This window comes from Rhinatrema bivittatum, chromosome 9 (assembly GCF_901001135.1).
Source record: "Rhinatrema bivittatum chromosome 9, aRhiBiv1.1, whole genome shotgun sequence".
Taxonomy (NCBI): domain Eukaryota; kingdom Metazoa; phylum Chordata; class Amphibia; order Gymnophiona; family Rhinatrematidae; genus Rhinatrema; species Rhinatrema bivittatum.
The window spans coordinates 183,617,084-183,629,368 of NC_042623.1; the positions used below are offsets into that span (position 1 = coordinate 183,617,084).

At 41.3% G+C, this 12,285-nt stretch overlaps 1 protein-coding gene across 1 annotated transcript in view; it reads right to left on the reverse strand.

Annotated features, from left to right (window-relative positions):
• Positions 1-12,285, reverse strand: part of PDE6D (phosphodiesterase 6D) — a 95,172-nt gene that overhangs the window by 22,242 nt on the left and 60,645 nt on the right. The window contains exon 2 of the mRNA XM_029615174.1: positions 2,641-2,729. Coding sequence (XP_029471034.1) covers positions 2,641-2,729 — 89 coding nt within the window. The remainder of the gene's footprint in view (positions 1-2,640; positions 2,730-12,285) is intronic.

The window sequence follows — 12,285 nt, forward strand, 5'->3', positions numbered from 1 at the left end:
TGAACAATATGACAAGGTTCATATGAATAAAATAACAAATCACTCAAGCCAAAGAATGATCGCTTGTTACATGTTTGATTACTAATCTCTTGTACTTTTGCTTCCTGTTTTTTAAATGATCTACTTCATAATGAGTTTTTAAATGAGTTACATCCCAGTTCTCCTTTTCCCTGTTCTATGTAAGACTCACATTTAGTCATTTCAATTGTTGTATGTAAACCGAAGTGCTTAGTAACTCTGTCACTAGAACCTCGGTATATAAAAGTGTTAATTAAATAAATAAATAAATAAATAAAGGTAATAGTTAAAGCCAGAAGAATGCTGGGCTGCACAGAGAGAGGAATATCTAGTAAGAGAAAGGAAGTGATGATCCCCTTGTACAGAGCCTTGGTGAGGCCTCATCTGGAGTACTATGTTCAGTTCTGGAGACCGTATCTCCAAAGGGACACAGACAGGATGGAGGCGGTCCAGAGAAGGGCGACCAAAAAGGTGGATGTTTACATAAAATGACATGAGGAGAGGTTGAAGAACCTAAATATGTACACCCTGGAGGAGAGGAGGAGCAGGGGTGATATGATATAGACTTTCAGATACTTGAAAGATTTTAATGATCCATGGTCAACAACAAACCTTTTACGTTGGAAAAAACAGTAGAACTAGGGGCCACGATTTGAAGCTCCAGGGAGGAAGACTCAGAACCAATGTAAGGAAGTATTTCTTCACGGAAAGGGTGGTGGATGCCTGGAATGCCCTTCCGGAGGAAGTGGTGAAGACTAAAACTGTGAAGGATTTCAAATGGGCATGGGATAAACACTGTGGATCCATAAAGGCTAGTGGATAGGAATGAAGAGAAGAGCCATGGGGGTGGATTACTGTACCTGGTGATACTACCCTTACTCAATAAGCCTTTGCACGGTTAATGCAACTTCAACATTGCTCTCTGCTTCAACGGCAAGGGGAAATGTGGAAAAGAGGATTTGCATTCAGATAACAACCAACAAGGACTGAACTTCACAATCTGGGTAAACAAATTAGAGTGGGGGAGGCTTGCTTATTACGGCAGTTACTACCTTAAACCAATTAAGCCTGATACATCACTTTGAATGCATATACAACGTTGCTCTCTGCTTCAACGGCAGGGGGAAATGTGGAAAACAGGATTTACATTCAGACAACATCCAACAAGGCACTGATCTGTGCAGTCTGAGTAAACAAGCATCGGGGTAACTTGTTTGATGTGGCGGTTGCTATCCTTAACCATTAAGCCTTATGCTCACCTTTGATGCAACGCCAACATTGCTCTCTGCATCAATGACAGGGGATGGCAGGAAATTTGAGTCAAACAGTTACTAACAAGGGTCCTGAACTTGGTGGTTGATGAAACAGATAAGTATGGGAAAATAAGTGTGGGAGCTTGCTGGGCAGACTGGATGGGCCGATTGGTCTTTTTCTGCCGTCATATCTATGTTTCTATTGTAAGAATTAATGAGCATTGTTGTATTTAGTGAGCGGAAATTGATACCCTGTCTTAGATTTATTTTGCATTAAAAAAACACTCTGGTCCAGCAGTCACTGCTCAGTAGCACTGCAGCCCTCTGTTGTCTCCTGGCGGAGGGAACTCTCACTCTGCAGAACTACAGCCAGGTCAATGCTGCATCATTCTGTTGTCATCAACAGAGGGAACTCTGTGCCTGCACAGCCATAGCTGCTGCCTGGTTACAATTACAGAGCTCTGCTGTCCACTGGGAGTCCGCTGTAGCAACTGCAACCTCTCCCAGGGGGCAGCCCAGTCAACAATGTAATGTTTCAACGATGTACGAACAAACATAGTAAAGGCTTAGGGATGGAGAAGGCTCAGCTCTCTCTATGGCAACATTCAATCATCCAAGTATCATGAAAAGCAAGGATATGTGTGTCTGCTGATTTAAGAAATTCTTGCAGTCAGACCATTGGATTTATAAATCTGATGCTATCAGATAGGTCAGCAACACTGTAATTTAATTAGATCTTCCTTTACAGTAAGTCCCTCTGGAATTCCCTACCACCTGACCTCCGCCTTGAGCCGTGCCATACTACTTTTAAGGCGAAACTAAAGACTTGGCTATTCCTGCAAGCATTCCCAGAGAGCTAAGATCTAGAAGGAAATACAATCCCTGTCCTTTTGTCCTTTTGTTCTAATGTATTTATCCCTATGCCTTATTTATCCAAGATTATAAATTGCCTTATTCATATGTTTATAGTTAGCCTAGTTAGTTTTTCTTATTTACTTAGACCAATTTTCTGTTTTTTGTTCCAAGATTTGTTCCATGTAAACTGCCACCCGGCAGTAGTTATTACTGTTAACTGTGAACCGGAGTAATATGTATTGTATACAGGAACTCCGGTATATAAAAACCATAAATAAATAAATAAATAAGTGATTACAAAAGTTCTCTTTTGTCTTTATGCTAAAGACATAACTAATGATCACTCTATAGTTACCAGACACTGAAGTGGCCTGTGCGCTGGATTTCTGGCAGCAGTCATGTTTGCTGCAGGAGAAATCATTTGTTGGTTAACTGCAAAGTTATTACTATAGAAGACAGAAAGCCCCTGCTCCGAGTCTGTCCCTCACACATGACCCGTTCTACAATACTGTACCTTCATGTTCCACACCCGGCACAGACAAATCTTCTGTTCCTTGCCACAGGATCTTCCCTGTCTCTGCATCCCGAAGGTTCATCCAATTTCTGATAGGGAGATGGTTAAGGAAGGAGAACTGACGCATTTAAAAGTTCATCTAAGACTAACATACAATGTTTTATATGGCTTGTGTTCATAGGAAGCTCCAGCAGCTGCTGCAATGAGCAGATAAAGCAAAGTTTCTTACCTGCAACAGGTATTCTCAGAAAACAGCAATTCACCAGTCACACAAGTAGGCCACATGAACACATATAATGCAAAGCAGAATGACATATTATGGGGGTCCCTCAGTTTATCTCGCTTCCCATTTACTCCAGGTATATACACAGTTGTACTTATAAATTTACATGCTCCTGGCAGAATTTGCATTTTAAGAAAACATGCGTGATCAGATAAAACACATCTGTTATTTTAAATGTGCTTGAAATTAAACTATTATGCAACACAGAATAATACAATCATTAAACAAACCATAGCAAGAAAGGAAATAATAAAATGGTCCTGTTTGATAGTATGCACAGAAATCATGAATAAACTGAAGGGTTATTACATCACATGTTACAATTACTTAATGCATAAAATATATGCAAGTACTTTTATAAAATAGGTGTATAAACTAGCTGGATTGGTACAATAAAAAATGTGAGTGTATGAAAAATATACGTGTGTACTTTTAAGGTGGTGATACGCTGTACTTTTATTGAAAATTACCTGCCCCTAGAGATTTACAAAACTGCAGAATGGAGTTTAGTGCACACATTCAGATTGCATGACTCTCTGTCAGAACACAGCTTCCTATCAGGGTAGTAGGTTGGGACTGTCCATTCTTCAAAGCCTTATTGATGGGTACAGCTCAATTTCAGGATGTCCTCCCTGTTTTTAAATTTAAAAAATGTCATTAAGCATCAGGAGGGTTTTACAGCAAAAATATATCTTGGTTTGGGTTGGCCTAGGGGCTGAATGGCGGTGCTACACCCTGCCATGTGAAGGGATCTGGATTTGATTTCTGGCTCAGTTCTTCCACCCACTGGGTCATCCAGGCCTGGAGATGCATTCGAAAGCCCTGAAGGGGCTGATAGTCATCACCCAGTAGCTGAATTTAGGACCCTATGATTGCAGGTTCTGGAAGGAGTCGTGGAACCCAGCCTAAGGCTGTCACTCTGGATTAAAATAAGTTGGGAGGGGATATGAAATGGGGGAAGATCCTTGGGTAGTTGTGAAAGATGGCTCATGGTGCCGGAAACCCAAAGGAACAGGAGAAAATTGCTAATAAAACAGAAACATTTAAATAAATTGCCAAGATAGATACAGTATCTATCTTTCTATATATACTAGCTGTTAAGCCCGTAACAACGGGCTACATTAAAAAAAGAATTTTCGGTCCGTTTCCTTCCCCCCTCATTCTCCCTCCCCTTCATTCTCCCTTCCACCTCCCCCTCATTCTCCCTCCCACCTCTATTCTCCCTCCCACTCCTTCTCACCTCACTCTCGCCTCCCTCCCCCTCCCCTCAGTCACTCCCTTCCTCTCCCAGCTCGTTCACAACCCCTTCGGATGGCGCGCACACGCCGCCACCGCTACAGGTCCTCCCAGCGCTATTTTTGTCAACAGGCAAACTCTGGCCGATGTGCCCGCGCATGCGCAGTAGAGCTGCCTCTCTACTGCGCATTTGCGGGCCGTCGGTCAGAACCCATTTATAAGGTAGATATATATACACACGCACAGATCTGTTTCTATATATAAATAGCCAAGAAAGATACAGATATAAAAAATAGCCAAGATAGATACAGAGTATTTACACTCTAAAATGAGTGGGGCAAAAGCACTTAAACACAAAAAATATCATAAAATAAAAAAATACATTTATTACAATAATTCTGTATTTATATGTATGTCAAATAAAATATTAATATCTCAAGAATAAAAAATTACATGAAACTAATACACCAAAACTCTAATATATAAGAACCACATAAGACGACAGTTTAAGAAGCAACTCAAAAGTGACCAACACATTTTTGTCTTATAATGTAACCCCCATTCATTGTGCTAACAGAGAAAACTAAAAGGAGAACTACCTTGTAACAAATTGTTATAATATCCCTGAATGAATCAGCAGGTTATACTTATATAATGTTACTGCTTAACATTGTTGCATTCATTCTCTGTATATTAACAAAAGAGACTAGAAAAACTAGAAAAAGGTGTTCCTCCTGGGTAAGCTGTTACAATGTCCCAAATATGCTTGTAGAATGTTACTATTTAACAATATTACATTCATTCTCTTTGTATTAACAATAAAGACTAGAAAAAGGTGTTCCTCCTGGGTAAGCTGTTACAATGACCCAATTATGCTTGGGCAATGTTACTATTTAACAATATTACATTCATTCTCAATGTATTAACAATAAGGACTAGAAAAAGGTGTTCCTCCTGGGTAAGTGTCATGAATCCTGCCCATAGAGCTATCCCCCGTGAGCAGGCTCCTCACCTCCATGCTGCTGCCTGTCCCATCGTGGCACGGAGCCACCGACGTTCTTCACAGCCAGTGCCGCAGTCAGCTCTCCTTCACCGCGGCCCTGTTTCGTCCTCGTTGACGTCAGTGCAGGGCCGCTGTCCACGGTCCTGCACAGCTCCTGCTCCTAGGCGCGCAGCACGCCTCCTTGCTAGATTTAAAGGGCACACGGCCGGATAGGCCCTGGGCCCCACCTAAGGACTGTTTCCTGTGTCAGCCCTATAAAAGGGCTTCTGCATTTCAGCTTCGCCTTGCATCGGAGTTACTTCACTTCTGGGAGTTCCTGTCTTCCAGCGCTCCGTCAGGTCTCTGTTCATCGTTGGAGCTCCATGTCTCGTCTGCTTCCTGTGTTCCATGTCTTCGTCTCCTGAGGTCCCTCGTCCAGGCTTCCTGATGTCTCGTTTCCTGATGTTCCAGGTTTCCTGATGTTCTTCTCCTGTACCTTCAAGTTCTCCTGACCTGCCAGCTCCTATGGTTCTCTGGGTGACACTCGTTCCGTCATTGGAGTCTCCTCATAACTGGGTCCGTTTCCTGTGTTCCCGAGTCCTCCTGACCTGCTAGCTCCTATGGTTCTCCGGATGACACTCGCTCCGTCATTGGAGTCTCGCCTTGGCTGGATTCCCTTCCTGCGCTCGTCCCGCTCTCCGCGTGGTCCGTGACTAGCCTTCTCAGGTTGTGTAGGGTGCCCAGTGGGACAGGGTGGTCCGTGACCAGTTCCGCGGATGAACTGTGTAGGGCGCCCTGAGAGACAGTGCCAATGTATACCTTCCCAGCTTCTCATCTCGTCTAGAATCTTCCAAGTCCCCATCTCGTTGAGAGTCTTCCAAGATCCTCATCCGCTTCCAGTGTCTTCACATCATGAGTCGTCTGTGTTACAAGGCCTCCATCTGCCCTCATCCTCAGTCCGTTCTGCTGCTTCATGCCGATCCAAAGCGGCAGGTCCGAAAGGGCTGGGAACGGTCGGAGGACTGTTCATATACCAACATCAGCTTGTTGGCTCCGGAAGCATGCAGGTCCGGCAGATGGTCAGACCTTGTCTTCGCCCATGCTGGGACATGCCGCCAACCCTCGGTTCGATCCTGAATTCGTCTGGGATCGGGCCGAGGCCCAAGGGCACACTAAAACCCTTCAGCTGGGAACGCTCCCTAGCGTTCCCGATCTGTAACAGTAAGCTCTTACAATGTCCCAATTATGCTTGTGCAATGTTACTATTTAACAATATTACATTCATTCTCAATGTATTAACAATAAGGACTAGAAAAAGGTGTTCTTCCTGGGTAAGCTGTTACAATGTCTGGACAAGGCCCTTGTTTCGCCAGACTGGCTTCCTCAGGGGACACCCAAAATTACTTACCAGGCTCCTCCCATGCCGCAGCAGGGGAAAGCTAAAGATATATCTGAAACTAGAAAGCCTGTAAGCTTAATAAACCACTTGAAATTGAACGCTCTCTGTGGTGAATATACGAGTCATGCTCACAGTACTATAATGCATCGTCCTTGCAAACAATATTCTTCAACATAGAGACCACTTTATGAGGGAAAAAATATTGTAGCTACTGTTAGAAAAAAGATCATTTCAATAGCAGAAAAAACAATATTGAAACTTCTTGCGCTGTTGTAAGTCCCCTCTACTTAAATCATTAGTCCTCAAAAAATGGGTTTAAACGTATTCACATAGACGCCTTCCTCCCATAGTTTACCGGCTCATAGGGAATCAAAAATAGAGAGAGAGAGAGATCTGTATCTATATATAGTCAAAATAGATACGGTACAGATGTATATAGAGAGATATAAGAACATAAATAAGTAGTATATATATATATATAAAGTTACAATGTTAAATAAGACTATATTGATGTTATAATGTAAAACAGGAAGCCCCTTGTCTTGAATACAGTTACAATGTAAACCGATGTGATATTCCATATTGAACACCGGTATATAAAAAAACCCAATAATAAATAAATAAACACACACACACACACACACACAATCTCTATCTATATATTAGTCAAGATAGATACAGTATAGCTATATATAGAGAGATATCTGTATATTTTTTTTTATTTTTTATTTATTTGTGTTTTTCTATACCGGCATTCACGGAAATTCGTATCATGTCGGTTTACATAAAACAAGGGGTGAGCAATACATTATAACGTACATAACTAAAACATAAGAGTATACATTACAAAAGTATAACAAGTGCATGGAAGAAAAAGTTACAATAAAACAGGGGTTATTCTAACTGGGATTAGAGTTAGAGGAAAGATAAAAAGTTTAACAAGAAATAAAACATTGTAGTGATTGGTTGGTAGTGTCTGTTTCAGTTTAATAGAAAATGTTCTATTAAATAAATGTTCTATTAAATAAATTTTCTATTTGATAGAAAATGTTCAGTATTGCTGCATTTGATGGAAGTGAATCATTAAGGGTCTGGAAATGCTTTCATGAACAGCCATGTTTTCAGTCTCTTCCTGAAGGTTGGGAGACATGGTTCCTGTCCTAATTCTAAGGGGATTGAGTTCCATAGTGGGGGACCTGCTGTGGAGAAGGCCCGATCTCTCAATGTTATATGTTGGGTGGTATTGTTGTGTGGTACCTGTAGATATTCTCTATATGCTTCTCTGATGGGTCTGTTGGAGGAGTGTTTTTTGAGAGCTATTTGTAGATGGAGTGGAGCCAGTCCATGGATATTCTTGTAGATTGTGGTGAGGGACTTATGAATTATTCTGTAATGGATTGGTAACCAGTGAAGGTCTTTAAGGACTGGTGTAATGTGATCTCTTCTCCTTTTGTTTGTTAGAATTCTTGCTGCCGTGTTCTGTATCAATTGGAGAGGTTTAGTATATAAATAAATAGTATATAAATAAATAGCCAAGATAGACAGATAGATACTGTATCTATCTGTCTATAGTGATGGTTACTATGTACCCCAGGAGGGATTGGGTGAGGAAGCCAGTAGGAGAATCTGGGCAAGAAGGAAAACCTAGGTGAAACCTTCAGAGTCAAGGAGTCAGCAGGTTTGGAGAAAACCTACCTCACCTAGAAGACCTGTGGAAGAGGGAGGTTTGGATAGCAAAGGGAGAGTGACTTCACAGACGTTACATCATCAATGAGGAGGGCACACCCAGGTGTACTGCGAGAAGGGGAAGTGGCCTGAAGAAGGGGCAGAACAGGAATAGGAAGGAGCCCTACTAGAGGTAGGAGGAGACAAATGTGGTGGAGGTGCTGGAGGATCCTGAGCCAGACCCAGAGGCAATGATTGCGGGAGACTAATGGTGGAACACCCCCCCTCAAAGAGACCTGGATTGCTAAAGCCATACAGGTTAGAGTCTGGTCGACGAAACTGCCATGGGTGGTAGTAGCTATAGTTGGGCAAGGCAAAAGGTATAGGTTTCCCTCTACAAGCTACAGCGGATGGTAGCAGTGGGGCTTGATTTCCTCAAACCAAGCCCAAGGCACTAGAAGCAGTGCTTAAAGAGACATTTTGGGTCTCAGGTAGAAAGAGAATTAGGCCCTATGGCGGAAGCCAGAGACTGTATATAAAAAAAGCAGGGTTAAGCCTTGTGAAAGAAGCCAGAGACTGTATCGGTGCTGGACAGGTGAAAGTTATTGGATAAGTCCTGCCAGGATCTGGAACATTAAAGCAGAGGGAAGGGCTTTACTCCCTGACATTGAGCTTCCTGCAGAGATAAATTATCTGCTAAAGCACGGGCTAAGTTTAGAGTTTCTCTCATTACGTTGAAGAATCCTGCCGAGGAGAACAGTTTACTCAAACATCGGCTGTGTTAGGGAACCTTACAACATCGTTTCAACCAGTAGAAAGGCTGGGATCAGCACTATATATATAGAAAGATGGTCCACGCTCGACAATTCTTAAAAATACATCTGGTAGAATCGATGACTAGGACAACTATCATCCAATACCTAATTTGTCTTTTCTCTCAAAAGTATTTGGTAAAGCAGTATTATCCCAACTTGTAAATCATCTGGAAGACTACGATATTCTCTTTCCAAATCAATTTGGATTTAGGAAATATTGTTTAACTGAGCCATTACTCAAAATCTCATTAATGGAATCTGTCTTACGAGGGTTTGATGTTGATGAATCTTATCTCCTTGAGCTAATCGACCTAACAGCTGCCTTCGATACACACTGGGATCGATGGTACTGTTCTCAGATGGTTCTCTTCATTTCTAACTAATAGAACCTTCCAAGTCAAATTGGGAAATCACATATCTGATACTTTCAAGGCTCAGCTCTCTCGGCAACACTATTCAATATTTATATGCTCCCACTGTGTAAATTACTGTATGCTGATGACACACAGTTTTACATTCCATTCTCCAATCATTCTAAAATACAGTAGACACTGTCAACCTGTATGAAATCAATACAGCAGGAACTATCGCAACTTAAACTAACACTAAACCCAAAAACAATGAAATCATTTAGCTAAGTAGAAACTCTTTGATAGTTAAACCACCAACCCTAGACCTGGGTAATTTTCAAATTATTCCCTCAAATCAAGTATGGGACTTATGTATCCAGCTAGATGAGAACCTTACTATGAAAAAGCACATAAATAAATAATTATAGGTTATGCCAAGTTGCGTAAACTGCATCGGTTGAAACCTTTATTAATTTTCGAGGACTTCAGAACTGTACTGCAAACTAATTTTCTCTAACCTAGACTACCATAACTCTGTCTTCTTGCAAGTCTCTTAAAACCATTACAGTTACTACAAAATGCCTCAGCAAGACTTTTGTAAGGAACTAGGAAATTCGATAACCTCACACCCTCACTGTTCTCACTGCACTGGCTGCCAGTACAATCCCAAATATATTTTAAAATATTAATGTTAATATTCAAAATCACTCATTCCAGAAACACCGGTATGATAGAAGTGACATTACATCCTTACCCACCACAGCAAACACTAAGATCTCAAAATAAAGGACTTCAGACTGTTCCCCACGATACGGAGTACTCATCTGACAAAAGTAAGAGATCGTACGTTCTCCATAGCAGGTCCAAAACCTGAGATGTTACGTCTGATACCAGACAGAAAGAGATTTAAATGTGAGCTAAAAACATGGCTATTCAAAAATGTATACAACCTAACTTAAAAACATACGAAAGTAGAGAAGGACAAGAGATACTAATTGAAACATGAAATATAAACTAACAAGAGATTGTGTGAATCTCAATATATTATACTGATTAATATGTGAAATTTGTTATATTATTTTATTCACGTTTTCTATACTTCTTACCTTATATGTCTTAGATCTTTACTTATTATGTATTGGAACATTTCAATTGGTAGATGTTAACACCTGTTTATCAATATTACCTCTATAACCGTTATCATTTACTGATTTACATCTATGAATGATACTTTGTAAACCGTTGTGATCTTTACATGGAACGACGGAATATAAAATGTCTAAATAAATAAATAAATAAATAAATAAATAAATAAATAAAACTGCAGGTTTAAAAAAGGTTGTAAATTACTTGTTTTGACTTGTGATATCATAAACTACTACAAATGACATCAATCACTAATGAACGTTTGTAGCCTTCCATTCCTATTTGATTTCAATGCTTACAATTCTGCAAAGACATTGACCAAATGCTTCTTGGAATTTTATGTACTAGAGCAGAGCTTTCCAAACTTTTCATGTTGGTGACACACTTTTTAGACAAACATAATTTCGTGACACTGTAATTCAGTCTACCAGCAAACCAGAAGTTAAACGTTAAACGAACAAAATGTATTTCAACAATTTATGTATGTTTCCTTAAATATATACATAAATAAAATGTTTCACAACACAACCTATCTCATAATAAATATTTGCAGGCTTCCACTTCCTCCATGCTGATCTCGTACATTGTGAGATCGGCATAGAGAAAGTGCTACTCTTGCACATTCCCAAAGATTACATGTGCCAATCACTAAAAAGTAATTTTTTTTACCTTTGCTGTCTGATCTTAGTTTTCTAATCGGTTGGTCACAGGCTTTTTTTTCCACCTTTCCTTTCTTGTTTTTTTTCCAATTCTTTTTACAGGGTCTTTTTTTCTATTTCTTTTCTCTCCATCTGTCTTCCCTCAAACACACAATCAGGTTCTCATTCTCACACGCTATCTCACACATTCTCACACACAAAGGCTCTCACTCACATGCAATCTCACACATCCACAGCTCTCACTCTCACATGCCTCTCTCTCATACATACATACATACTGTCTCTCTCGTGCACATGCTGTCTCACTCTCACACACACAGGCTCTCTCACTCCTACATGCTCTCTTGCTCAAGCACAGGCTCTCACTGGCACATGCTGTCCCTCTGCACGGGTTGCCGAAGGATGGGCTCTTCAGAGGCCCTGATCTTCCCTGGCCGTGACATGGGATCTGCAGCGGCCCTGCTATCGGGTTTCCTCCTCTTCTCGGGCTGCCACGACGTGGGATCCGCAGCGGCCCTGCTATCGGGTTTCCTCCTCTTCTCGGGCCGTCGCGACGTGGGATCCGCAACGGCCCATTAATGCTGCTCTTCTTCTGTACGCAGCAGATGCTCCTCCTCCTTCCTGCCCACGCGGCTCCGGCAACGTTTTTCTTCCAGGGCTGCACAGGCAGGAAGGAGGAGGAGTGAACGTGACCCTTTTCTTCGGGCCGTGGTGATGTAAGCTCCACCACTGCCCGCCGATCTTCCTGCTATAGTTCCCTGCTTCCGCCGGCCCTGTGGACCGGGCGACACACCTCCACACTACAGGCGACACACTAATGTGTCCCGACACACACTTTGGAAAGCTCTGTACTAGAGCAACCATAGGAAGCCTTTGGCAATGGCCACTGACGTCATCTACAAAAGTCCTCCTATGCCAATTAGCCTACAAAAGATCCCAGCAACTAAAAACAAATGGAAAAACAGCTATTGCTTATAAAATCCATGTCTTGGCTGAATTTTTAAAGAATTTCTGACTTTTAAAAATAGGATCACTTTGCTATACTGGAATTTGAGTTTCAGATCTAAAAGCAATACTGCTTTTAAATTAATCAAAACCCTTATGCTAAAA